The 13,868-nt window shown below is 40.0% G+C and overlaps 2 protein-coding genes across 2 annotated transcripts in view; one reads left to right on the top strand and one right to left on the bottom strand.

Moving 5' to 3' along the window:
* Positions 1-13,868, top strand: part of bmp3 (bone morphogenetic protein 3) — a 458,962-nt gene that overhangs the window by 188,393 nt on the left and 256,701 nt on the right. The window lies entirely within an intron of this gene.
* The window catches only part of cds1 (CDP-diacylglycerol synthase (phosphatidate cytidylyltransferase) 1), a 29,024-nt gene that overhangs the window by 1,846 nt on the left and 13,310 nt on the right, over positions 1-13,868 (bottom strand). Inside the window, exons 5-13 of the mRNA XM_072387306.1 lie at positions 13,439-13,578; positions 10,720-10,778; positions 9,112-9,194; positions 8,688-8,775; positions 6,530-6,598; positions 5,969-6,121; positions 4,939-5,058; positions 4,113-4,216; positions 51-2,625 (exon numbers count right to left, since the gene is read on the bottom strand). Coding sequence (XP_072243407.1) covers positions 2,502-2,625; positions 4,113-4,216; positions 4,939-5,058; positions 5,969-6,121; positions 6,530-6,598; positions 8,688-8,775; positions 9,112-9,194; positions 10,720-10,778; positions 13,439-13,578 — 940 coding nt within the window. The 3' untranslated portion in view covers positions 51-2,501. The remainder of the gene's footprint in view (positions 1-50; positions 2,626-4,112; positions 4,217-4,938; positions 5,059-5,968; positions 6,122-6,529; positions 6,599-8,687; positions 8,776-9,111; positions 9,195-10,719; positions 10,779-13,438; positions 13,579-13,868) is intronic.

A 13,868-nucleotide genomic window follows, 5' to 3' on the forward strand; every position in this document is an offset into this window, starting at 1 on the left:
TTCGATCAGAGAATCTCATCGCAAACGCAGCGCCGCAACATGCTTGTGACGCATCCTTTGATTCGTCACATGATGAATCATGTGATTCATCAGAAATGCCACAGACTTCCTGTAGAAACAAATTATTCACTCCACATCTTTAGGAGTCAAACTCCATCTTGCATAAGATACAATATTGCTAATAAACCACCTCCCTGTGTTTTTATATACCTAAAGATGTGTGTAATTATAGTAATGTTTGTACTGTCAGGGCACATCACAAAGTATAAAAGATCTACAAATAATCAAATCTTATGTTACCATTGATAACATCTTATATTGCGGACTACATTCAAAACCTTTAACAGTGATATGATGTATAAGAACCCCAACACCACGCCCTCCCCTACAGTGCAACTACAATGAAAACCAACAGAGGAACCACTGCCTTTTTACTTAAGGAAGAATTCCAAATTTTCCTGGAAAGTGAGATAAGAAGATTAACTCTACTCTCATTTCAGCAACAGAACATGAAGTTGTTCCTGGAAAGCTCACATGTAAACGCACATGTTTCAATCTGTAAGGAAAAACAGTAATGTAAAAAACTCAATTGGTAGTTTCACACCTGGTTGAAAGGTCTTTGCACTTCTCTGCCGCATCTCCATCGCTTCTTAGCACCCCGTTGAAGCGGCACCCCTCCACTAGATATTTTGAACAGAAGTGGAAAACTAAAGATGAGCGACAAAGCTGGACACTGGAAAATATTTCCTGACTTTGTGGATGTGTTGGTGTCATGATGTCTGATTTTCACTACATAGGTATCTTGGTCAATAGCATTCACAGTGACAATATTATTACAATATCAATGGCAAACAAGCCATAAAATTAAATAATCTTGGTCTTTTGAGACACTATTACCACAGCAGTGTGTAATACTGATTTTCCAGGAACCTACTTATAGTTTGACCCCACACAGACTACAGTGGGCATCTGACAGTGATTAGTTTATCAGAAGAATGGTGGGAAAATATATATTTTTCAACTATGCACAAGTTCTATTACAATATGGAACACTAGTTTCTATACATCATTCAGGAATATTTCAATCTCAAGCTAAAAACAAATGAGAAGACAGAAGAAGCCAGGTTAGAAACTGCAAATGATGGTTTTATGTGTGCAGCATTCTGCAGCATCCACATTAGCTGATGTAGAATCATGTGTGGAGTGCTACTATGGGAGCTTTACGGGTGCTGGTAAGAAGACTTAAGAACTTTAAAGAGACTCAAGCCAGCTATTTTGTGCCTCCTGTCCTTATGCTAAGATAAGCTAATCACCTCTACACTAAGAACCAAAGGTGAGAGTGGTGCTGATTTTCTTATCTAACTTTAAGACAGAAAATTAATGAGTACGCTTCCCAAATAGATGGCATTTTAAATTCTTCTTCTCCAGTTAAAAGTTCACCCACAACACTCTCTAAATATCTTCAGGTCAAATCTACATCGCTAGCTGTTAAAAATCTAGTTTGTTCATGCTAAAAGCTACAAATTTGCATGTCATCTCTCTTAGCTTAAGTGTTTTTTTTTTTCCACAGCAGGTCTTACAGTATAAGTAGTTATATATTATGCATTTGTTCAGCTAAATATTTTCAGTATAGTTATCTACAATACATTACTTCAAGTGTTGAGTGTGCAGATGAAGCTCTACTTTCTGCATGAACATGCTTACAGTCAATCTGTATTGACCAATATTGTGCGAGTCGGTTTAGTCAGAAACCTAAAAGCTAAATGTTCATGTTGAGGAAGTTGGAGATTAAACATCACTTCGTTTAGCTGTAGCCTAAGACAGGACTAGCAAACATGCTACATGTTTAGTTAAGCTGTGAAGTTAGTACCATTAAATAAGCACAGTCTAAAAAACCGTATGTTTGACACCTCTGTTGCATCATGATTAACCCCAAACCCAGAAAAGAACGGTCGCAAAAGTCCGTTTGCTGTAGCTCAGGTCCACGTGCCCAACACTTTGGGGCCAGTTTATGCTGGTAGATGCTCCATACATTTTGTTTTTTCTCTCTCAATGCAAAAGTCAGTACAATTGTTTGCCATCCACAGCGAAACTGCACGTCCAAAATTCACCTGCACTGGGAAAGCCGTGTGCTTTGAAGTTACTTTAGTTCAGTAAGACGTTTTATCTTCAGTCTGTATGCTTGGTTTTAGGCTGGTGACTACCTGTTTAAACATGTTGAAGCTGATGACAGTCCAGGATGAAGTCACCCTTTTCTTTTTTTTTTTTTCTTTTAAATGGGATGTCTCTTGTTGTCTGGAGAGTCACCTTCAGTCCAGAGTTGTGATTTTGAGCTTGTTGGAAGTTGACTAAAGAGCAGGCAGGATGATGATGGGCTCCCTGACAGAGGCCTGGGATCACACACATACTGCATGTGTGTCTGTTTGTGTGCACATGCTTACACAAAACTTTCACAACCATCTCACACTGCCCAGTCACCATCCTGCGAGGCCGGCGGGCTCTCACTCGGCCTGGGGCAGCATGCCCCTCTCTCTCAGGTGGGAGTGCAGAGTCTGGAAGATGCTGAGCTGCTGCTCGGGCTGAAGCATCAGCAGCTGCTGCAGCACCTTGCTGGGGTTTGGGCCTCTGCAAAAAAGAACAAAATCTGGAAAAACTCTTACAGAACGAGACATAGTCATGAAAACCTCTTTTTATTCTTCAAAATGTCTTTCTGTACATTTGTGTTTTTAGGAAAATCTTGAGGGACCACTATATAAAAGCGGAATTCAAGGTGAGGGTCACATGACAGACGAGGGTTGCTATAAAACCAAATTTGCTTATATATTCACTGAAAACTGACCGTAAAGCCATATTCAGACAAAATGCTAATATAAGTCCTGTTCAATGCACTTGAGATGCATTCATTCATTCATTCATTCAACACTCTGAACGTGCAGTTGTCCTGGGCCACACTGAAGGACCACCCACTCACCTGATGTGACTCAGCACAACTAGTGGAGTTTCTACTAAGATGTGTTCCCACTATTCCGATTTCCAGAAAGAATACATTCCATAAGATACAGAACCCAAACCCATGGGATGTATCATTCAGGGAAAAAAAAAACCTCCAGCCTCTCCACCCTCTAGTGACAGTGAACAAAGCAGCTGAAAGTGCAGCGCCAAAGCTCCGGATCTGCCCTGCCTGTTCTTGGGGTCACCCTTTATTGGGGCTTGGTCTGAATGTTTAGAAAGCTGCGCATGTTTCTAATCCTGAGAAACTGTGTTTTAATACAACTTAATGTGGAGCATTGGAGCGATTACAAGGTGCACACAGCCCACGGCTGTATTACAGGCTGTAAAGCTGAAGTGTATTGTCAGCAGGCTTTTTTTTGTCTACAGAGAGTGACAGCTGCAGTTTGCAGAGGCGTGCTCAATTATTTTATGCTCCCCTCATTCATCTCATATGTGTGAGCTTAATAAAGTCTTTGCATCAGCTCTTCTGATCTGTGTGTGATAATGGCTGCATGTATTTGCACAAACTGAATAGATAACTAAGATCTCAAGGCCCATGTAGTGACGCCTTTTACTATTAGATGTGAACACACGTATGCAGAGCTGTCCACTTATGATTGCACCACCCAGGACCAGATGAAATCAGCTCTGAACAGCCTCTCAAAGCCATTATCTAATGCATCGCACTAACTGTAGGTGTAGTAATATATCTTTATGGAGGACTAAAATAGTCCCAAATGGGTGAATAGGTTCCTTAAAATTAAATTAGAGATTTCTACAGTTTAATTATGCATCCTAAAAAGTTTGATGCCGTGCAAATATTAAACTAACTAATAACAAACTTGGTAATCCTTCACTGGATTATTTGTTATTTTTGCCACTTATGTTTTACACAAATTTTGGCTTGGCTAGGTTCATTTTAAATGAATAACAACTTACATTTATTTCTCCTCTTCTGGCTGAAAAATACATTTAGTTTATTTTTGACTTCTTGTCATGGTTGTACTGCCATAACACTGTGCTAATCCTCAATTTTCTAAATGTTTTCTTATGAACTTTTATGAAAACTGATACACAAGCAGAAATTGTGATTTCACAGTTGAACACCCTTCCATTCTTACCTGACAAAGCTGGCGATATAGACATGAGTGAATGTGGCCATCAGGTACTGACAATCAAAGCGGTCCATGATGCCTCCATGGCCGGGGATGGTGCTGGCAAAGTCCTGAGGAAGAGGAGGGAAGAGGGTGTGAGACAATATAAGCTGCCTCAGATCAAAGTGTAACATATTGTCAGTTGGTGGTGGAAATCGGTTTTAACTGAATTATCTCTCCTCCCCTAACTGAAATGTGCACCATCGCCTTCATCTTTTTTTCCCCTAAAATAAATATTAATTTATTACATGCTGCATTTTCCATGGTTGCCCGATACTTGTTCTGTCACTAGATGGAGATGTTGCACAAAGGCAGATATCAAATTGATTTGGATGATTATGCAAACACTGAGGCTGCCTCAGTTGTTTGAGAATGAACTTTTCAGAGAGTTTAAAGTGCTGAGGCAGTGACAGTGATGGTGCTGCTGAGCGGCTGCCAGGTGTTTACCTCGGCAGCCCACAGCAGTGAGTGAGTGCTGCTGTGTGACTGACCAGGCAAAGCACTGCTGCGCAAACTGTCACTTTAAATAGAATCTCAGCTCTTCCCCACAGCCCAAGTAGTCCAACCAGTTTCTGCTACATTTCACCATCTATTTCAATCTAAGGTGTGATTATGAGCTTGTAGCTTGTGGTGGTAGGAGAATTTGCTCAGTGTTTACACAATGTATCAACAGCTAGAACCATAAAACTAGCAAAGGGAGTGGAACAAAAACAAAAAAATACAGAGGATTAAGCAAAGGGGACTGGAATCTTGTCTGACAAGGAAGCAAAAGACAAAATGAGAAGCTTTTTACCTTAATTTTAAAGGCTCGCTTGAAGCCACTAGCAAAAAAGCCGCCAAATGGCCCAATGAGAGATGCAAAGGAGGACAGGAAGATGCTGTGGATCTGGAAGGGGTACAGGTTCACAGTTTTCTAAAAGAGACAAGAAGAAATGGGACAAATATTCAAACATAGCTTAATGGAAAAAAGTCTCACTCAAGCTGAATGTCAGGTGGTCTCCTGCATACCGCTGAGTTAACATTCTAATTAATGAAACAAGATAAAATATAGCTGAGTATCCATTGTTGTTTTCAATTCACATTTTGAAGATTTGAATAGGAAAAACTGAACTTCCACTGATGTGCAGAGGAGTTTGTACAGTGAGGTGGTTTTTGGCTGTTTTAAAGAAGACTCGATGTGCATTAGAGGGACAAGAAACAACTCTGGGTCTGACCAGGAAAAAATTAAAAATGACTCACCAGCTTTTTTTTTGGTTCTAGCAAGTAAGTCTTCCTAGATAAGGGACGACATCCCAGATATTCCCAGAGATGAAAGTAAATTCTGAAGAAGAGCTCTCGGCAAACTCCTCTTGCTGACGTTTATCACAGTTGTTGTTTTCATCCTCAAGGTTTGCTTTTTGTTAGGACAAACATAGCCTACACCACTGCCCTCTGATAATACTGCTCAAACTAGTTTATTTGCTTCCAACTTTAGATTTGCTTTGTCAGTGCATGGAAACCTGACTTATAAAACAAGATTTACCCGTAATGAAATATTTTTCTTAAAACAACAGAAACTGTCTTGGAACAATTAACTGAACATCAATATGGCAGAAGTTTTTCCACCAAAGTGGGTCCAGTGCTGGTTTGGAGCCAGAGCCTAACTTAGAACCAGTTCTTCCTGTTTAGACTGCCAAAGCTCTGATTCCAGCTCCGAAAAACTGGTACTACAAGGGGACCAACTCTTTGCTGGGCCAGAGTTATGAACACGAACCAGACAGGCAAAAATGTTGAGACATGTTCAAACGAAAAACAATCAAGAGCCAGTGTTTAAACCGTCTTACCCATCTTAGTGTGTTTTGCAGCACAGCAGGAAGAGTGTACTCCTGCATCACAAAGATATCAGAGGGTTCACATTCGACTGTAAACCCGTTGGTCTCACTGTTGAACTCCACAGGACACACAAAGCACTGGAACTGAGACAGGAGGTAGGCCAGCTGAGGGGAGAACAAAGCCCAAGAAAACATGAGCTTCTGTAGGAAGAGACCTTTACATTCATTCAAATAACTCATCTTAGAAGATGTGTAGATGTTGCTAAATATGCTCCTGCTGGCATGTTACTTAATTAAAATAATCCTACTTCAACCAAAGAACTAGAAACCGTCTGACTTATGAAAAGTGTCCTCATGACAACTCAATTCTTGGCATTTGCCGTTTCTCATCTGCACAAGCGCAGTAGTGGATGGCAAATCACAAAGTAGAAGTTTTCTTTTTACTTTTGAATTCTTCAGCTACCGCTCACAGTGAACAGAATTAAAAGCGTTCCTGTTCTGGATACTTGGAAAGGGTTCAGAAGGAAACGCAGAATATGTGATTGAGTCAAGTAACAGTGACCATGTACTCACGATGAAGCCAAACACCACCGTGAGGAAGAAACCTCCGATGAAGCCCTCCCACGTCTTCTTGGGTGAGAGCTGCAGGGGCATTAGAGGAGACAAAGAAGTTGCCTTTCACATCAACATGATATATGGTTTTTACTCAAACCTACTCTGTAATTGAGAGAAGAGTCAAACATGAAACAGAAAGAGTGAATCCTGAGTTATGACTTAAACAAAGTAAACTTTAACAGAAGGTAATGACAGAGTCCAGGTTACATGCTTGTGTCGGAACCAGACGTATTTATGCAATAATATCATTGTATTTATTTGACTTGGTGCCTTGAGTCAGTTATCTCCACACCTATCTGCTCAACCTGAGGGACATCGAAAGGACAGATGGGATGTAAAATACCAGCCGTATGTGATCACATCAACTTTGTCCACAGAGGAGCTTCTATTCTACTCAGACCTCATTGTATGTGTAAAGCTGCATCCGTGTATTCATTTGTTACAACTATATGCTTTTGTCATCATGACTGAGAAACGTGCTGTAGGTAAAGGGCGAATGTTATATATGACACAACACCGTAGATTAGCTTTTGGTTCCACTAAAATAGCAGAACAAACATCTAAATACATAAAGGCTGCCTGTATTCCAGAGATGTGATTTTGTTTGTGAGTGTATTTAACTTTGTGTTTAATGCTATTGATGGCCGGGGTTCTAATGGAGGTATAGGTCGTACTGCTGAATTTCTTTATGCAAATATAAGGTGCAGCCTTGGAGTTTGCAGATTGGGAGTTCTTATATTTGTCATGAGGGCTCCTGTTTTAGTTTTCCATCCCATGTGTAGATGTTTTCATACATGTAATATACATTTTCTGATGTTTTGTTCGGAAGAGCCATTTGGATTGTTATAGAAACTGCAATTTCACAAATTATGAGGATAATTTCCATTAAGTTAGAGAATATGTGGGAGTTCCTTCTAATTCAGTGGAAAAAATAGCATCTCCTAAGTTATCTACTTGGAATTCTGTCTGCTTTGTCCTCAGGTAAACTCCTGTCATATCTATACACAAACATTCAGCAACAGGCTGATGGTCCAGGCAGTTTTCTGGTTTCCATTTGAGGTGTTTTGAGGGTGGCTGTAGCTCAGGAGGAAGAGCAGTCGCCTACCAATCAGAAAGTTCGGCGGTTTGACTTCCAGCTTCCCCGGGCCACACGTCGAAGTGTCCTTAGACAAGAGACTGACCCCCACGTTGCTTACCGACGTGTCCGTTAGTGTATGAATGTGTGTGAATGCATAGAAGAAAGTCCTGTGTAGTGCTTAGGACTAAGACGTGCTGTATGAGTGTGTGAGTGAATGTGGCATGTAGTGTTAAAGCACTTTGAGTGGTCAACTAGACTAGAAAAGCACAGTACAAGTCCAGTCCAGTTACCATTTAAGAACCACGAGTGACCAGGCTACAACAGAGGAAAATCAGAGACACCCTGATATAAACTTGGCTTTTAAATAGCTTTTTAAAAAACGATCACTTCTGAAACAAAATGCTTGGCCCAGTTATTTGCTGGCCGCAGTGGAAGCCCAGAAATATGGGCTGTTACTTTCTGACAAACTGTGATGAAAGGCCTTTCATGCGTCTCCTCGTGTCAGCAGGCTCTGGGAAAAGAAAACAGCCCTGAACAGACCACTAAAACCTGGTTTTAGTCTGGCTTTGGGAGCATCACTTTCACACCATTTCTGTTGGACTAACATCTTTACCTGCATTTTAAAGGAGTTGATTTGCTTGGAGCCAGTGGGTTCCTAGATTATTTTTAAGATAGATTTTTTTTTTTCCACATTATACATTTAACATATTTAATCTCTTAGCCCAAGTTTAATTTACAGCTCACAAAAGTTATGTTACGCCTCAGTCCTGTTTTTTTATCTGGTTTCAGAGCAGGTACATCTTTTTCTACAATCAAAAATATTTCAACACAGCGCTTCTCCTAACACTTCTAACACACGAACATATCAAAACCGGCGCTTATTTTCCTCTTTTCTGCCTGTTCTACTAGTTCACTGTCATTTAGATAGATCTAACACTTGTGTAGGCCAGAGTTTCTTATTGCACTGCAACTTGAACGTTGGCATTTGCTAAAAGACAAAATGTGAATGTATCACTAAGTTAAACAAACATGACTTACCTTGATAAGTGGAGTTCTCCCGAAGAAGAACCCAAACAGGTAAGCCATAATGTCATTGCAGATCACAATGGAGATAGGAACAATGAACCTAGAAAACAGGAATTTCAGCTGCTATGAGATGGTGTGGACCTGACACCAAACACAATGCATCCACTGGAACTTATAACTGCCATTAAGGCAAAGACAAGTGAATTCTGACGTGTTATAATGTTGTAAGAAGTTAAACAAAAATGTTTTCCCCTTTATTGCCTTTTTAGAATAGTACATTATGACATGACAACTCTTTTTTAAATTAATTGTTGCCTTTTACCTGCTATATTAGCAGTAAAGAGTACAGCGGTGAACACACACTCTTGTGATAACACACATAGAACTGCCAGAGACACCAAAGCAGATTCCTCTGGTCTGACCGTGTCCTGCTTACCAGATCATTCCTTCAAACAGGTTCTGAATGACAAGGTGGGACTGAGTTACCACAATCAACAGGGTCACATGGGTCCAAGCAAACTGGAATGGCAAACACAAACACAAACATCACAGCGTCACTGCACAGGAATGTAGCTGTGCCTGCTCAGAAGCTGGCCAGTGTTAGAAATAAAATGAATCACACAAACTGGCAGACTGATGAGGTGACTGAAGCTCACAAAGCCATGCTGCAGAATGAGAAAATCTATACATGTTGAAAACATAGAAATTCTATCAGAAAAGCAGCAGGTGGATGATGAAGACTTCTATTCAAGCATATTCAGCAGAGACTAACATTCAAAGAATTTTGGGAAGATTTGTGCAGCAAAAATGTTAAAGAATTCAATATAGTATAAAAAGATCGAAGTGGAATATTACAACTTAAAGAAATCAGTCAGGCCTGAGTGTAGCAGTGAGGGAGTCCAGAGATTTAGCTCACTTTTATCTTTAGTACATCAACAAAGCATTAACTAAATGCACCTTTCTGTTCCTAAAGCTAAGAAAAAAGCTTTCTTTCAACTTCCTCCATTTCCATTGCAATAATAATAATAAGAATTTAAATTTTCTGACAAATGGTTGAGATGTTAAATGGTTAAAGTACCAAAATGTGAAGAAGGAAAGGCATGACATACCTAAACATAGTGGAAGAGATGGCTCATGCAGGTTTACTTCCACAAATTTTCAATAAGATACGGTATAGATGCTGAAAAATGTACGTGTTTGGGCTGATTAAATGTGGTGTACAGAGGTGCCCCCTCATGGCAGAAAAACTAAGCAGAGGGATGTGAATGACAGCCGAGGGCAATGCAGAAGCTCTGTGTTTTATGGTGGCCACAAATTTCAGAACTTAATCAAAAGAGACACCACATGTGCAGCAGGACGTATAGCGCAGCTGTCCACCTCGATCTCATGAATGATGTAACTCAGTGGAGCGCGACACCCACTGGGCAGCACAGTGGGTCTGACATAGCACGAAAATGAGAACTTGTAGCGGTAGCAGATCTTTTACTACAAATCGCCCCACAGAAAATCACAAATTACTCTGGCTTCCTGTAGAAATTAACTGATAGGGGAAATGATTATGGGGATGAATGAGAGCTATGTGTCTTTTGACATTATAACACTAAATTCATTAAAAATTCTTAATTTCTCTGAATTTTTAGGCGAATATAGGGCTCTCAGACGCTAAAAGTAGGCAATATAACTGTCTGCCACTGGACAGTGTAAGATATCAATTGGGCAGAGCAGCTATACCGGATATCAAAAGGTCTGCTGAACAGGTGGTGTCTTGTCTGGGTAGGGTTTTGAAATGTATGGCTCAACAGAGTTTTATCCAGCCTCTGATTTTGCATGCTAATGTAGACAGATGATCTATGAGTGATGCAGAATAACAGAACTGTATCTGAGGAAAGGTAATAAGGTAATAAAAATGTTTCATGCCAAAAAAAATTGAGCAATAGCAGCAACAGAATGCAAATTGGGTTACTTAAATCTTCTCAGGGGATAATGAAAGTGAAAGGGGATTGACGGCACAATTAAAAGAGATGGTTACTTGGCTGATACACACCATATAAAACTGCAGGCGGTAATGTTTCTTCACTAAACTCAGCACAAACATGCAGAAACCTGTGAAAGAGTAAACAACATGCGGTCAGTTTTTATCTCAAATGCATAATGTAGTTTTAAAAAACACAAATGATACATAACAGATTATACAGACTCTTTTTCACATGCACATCAGGTGCATCACATTCCTCCACGGATACGATTCGTCTCTGAGACTTTTTAATCTAAACTGAGATGACTGGTGTCCAGCTGTTGGATTTGTTCATCTGTGATGCGGCTTTAATTATCAATTTATTGGATGGGTACAAATGTTGATCGTAAACTAAGCTGTTGGCATTTTTTCTGCACTGCAATTTCTAGTTACATATACGCCAGCATACATGTTGACTTATCTGTGATGAACACAGACAACATACATTCAGCACTTCATGGTAAAGACTGTATGAAAGAGATCAGTGTGATGAAGCAGCTCCACTGCTCCGTTCTTCTGGAAAATCATTACTGGGATGAATTATTCAGAAGCAGCCAATGAGGAAAAACAAGATAGGCAACACAAACCTGACTTGACTTTAAATGTTGGTCACAGAAAATATCAAACAGACTGGAATCATCTACAGAATAAAATGGTTTAAGCTTAATGAGAAAAGCAGCTTTTCTTATCAACTGTGTCCCAAGTTTTTCAACTCACTTCTGAATTTTATGTTTCAGAAGTGAAATCTACTTTTATTATCACTTATTTCAAGATTATTTTCAATAAATGATGAAAAAAATAAATCTTCCCTAAATAAACCTGGTGAATGTCCCTCCGTCAGCAAAAACAGCCGTAAGCCTACTTGGGAACTATCCTCAAAGCTTGGCACAGCTTTCCTTTGGAGTTTCTCATATTCTTTCCAGCTGAATCATTCCGGGTCTCTCCAGAGATGCTCTGAAAGGTTTAAGTGCAGACTGCATCGCTCCAAATGTGCTTTACAAAGTTTTTCTAAAGTCCCTGCTGTTTATTCTTAGCAGGATGCTTTGGATTGTTGTCGTGTTGAAAAGCGAACTCTTATTCTACGACTGCTCTTTTGTCTAGTGAGAACTTACACAGACAGGTGTGAGCCGTCTTAATGATGCTCACTGGACTCAGTTAGGCCTCCAGACCATGCAGTGCTCTGAATACTCATGTAAATCTAATATTTTCAATAAACTAAACCATTTTAATCATTTGTGTAACAGGTCTTACAATTCCGTAACAAACTGAAATGAAAAAACAACATGACATATTACATCATTTCATTTTTTATTGAAGGAAAACTGTGTCAAAATGCAGAAGCAGTGAGTGAAAAGAAAAGTCCACCATCACTGCTTCCAGGGGGATTAAGCAGGTAAGCAGCAGCCAGGTGCTGCTAATCAAAAGCAATTGATTAACTGATCATCAGCAAGTGTGAACACTTCTATAAAAGCAGTCTGCTAGTCTGGAGCACCTGAACCAGTTGTTGCTGTCCATCGCTCTGGGAAGGGTTAGAAGGTCATTTTTAAAAAAAATAATTTGGAGTCGGTCATTCTACAACGAGAAAGAGTATCAGATCATCATCAATCTTCCAAAGAACAGACCTCCTACTAAGTTCCGCCAAAGGTCAGACCGTGCAATACTCAGAGAAACTGCAAAACACCCAAGAGCTACATCTCAGACTCCACAGGCCTCAGTTAGCATGTTAAATGTTAAAGTTCATGACAGCACAATTAGAAAAAGACTGAACAAGGATGGCTTGTTTGGAAGGGTTGCAGGAGGAAGCCTCTTCTCTCTAAAAAGAACATGGCAGCAGAGCTTAGGTTTGTAAAGTTGCATCTGAACAAACCACAAGACCTCTGGAACAGATGAGACCAAAGTAGAGATGTCTGGTCTTAATGCACAGCAGCACGTTTGGAGAAAACCAAACGCTATAGTGCTATCTGCACTAATTAGGTCATGTAAAATGACAATGATGCCAGGAGTAGCAGCAGCAGCAAATCTAGAACAGAATGGCTGAGAAAGAAAAGAATTAAAGAGTCACAATGGTCCAGTCAATCCGACTGAAATGCTGAGGTGGAACAAACAAATGTCTGCAATCCTCAGTGAGAGTCGCAGAATTCCTCAACAACAATCTGACAGATTTTTAACATCATACAGGAAAGTTATTGCTGCTGAAGGTGGTTCAACATGCTGTTGGATTATAGGCTGTACTTACTTTTTAAACAAATTGCTTGTGACTTTTTGTTCAATGAGTAATATAGATACAGTGTAACATTGTCAGGTATTATCACCAAACTGAGCTTGTTTTAATCTCATTTAAGAACCAGACAATATTTTTCACATATCCCATTAGGTAAAACCTTAGAATTTCCTTTTCACCCGACTATTGGTCTTGAAAAAAAGCTCAATATGCGTGCCGTTATGGCACATCCGGCTGCAATAAACCCTTATATCTATGACTGAAAGCTTCAAAAATAACAAAAACATAAAGTGGATATGAGTTCATGTTACTTTAAATCAGTTTGTAAACTTGTAAAGTTTAGTTTCCCTGCAGGTTTTATTTTTGCTCCATTTCCTCTGCAGTAATGTTGCGTCTTACTCAACACTACTATGTACACACGCGTCTGGTGAAACCTAGTCCACCCCCGTAAATTAATTGTGAATGGAAGCAGAGGGACCAAAGAGCATGTGTGGCTTTTCCAGATACTGTCCTCGAGGCGGGACTTACCTGCAAGATACAAAGCGAAAGAAATGAAGCGGTGATAGCGAGCCAGGAACTGCAGAGGCTCCTCCCTCTGCACCAAAGCCCCAAAGTAATCCGCAACTGTTTCACCATAGAAGAAGTAGTTGACACAAATCAGGAAATACCTGTGGCACATTAAAGAGAATGGGGGTTTTCTTTATTTATTTATTTTTTTTTCAAAAAGCATGTTTTGGTGATTGACTGAAAGGAATGCTGCTAGGTCTGGTGTGTGTGATACTGTGTGAAAAACTCTTGTTGTTTAGTGGGTCACTGGGTTTAGAAGTCAGCTTCTTACCCACTGTACATTGACCTCTAGTGTGTGTGTGTGCTTCATAAAGCGTTGTTATGAGGGGCGGCCTTGGTGAAAGGGGCAGGTTTCAATTAGCTTTCAGTTACTTCCAGCACAGCAGTGATC

The sequence above is a fragment of the Leuresthes tenuis genome, unplaced genomic scaffold, assembly GCF_036924035.1.
Source record: "Leuresthes tenuis unplaced genomic scaffold, fLeuTen1.0.hap1 SCAF_6, whole genome shotgun sequence".
NCBI lineage: Eukaryota > Metazoa > Chordata > Actinopteri > Atheriniformes > Atherinopsidae > Leuresthes > Leuresthes tenuis.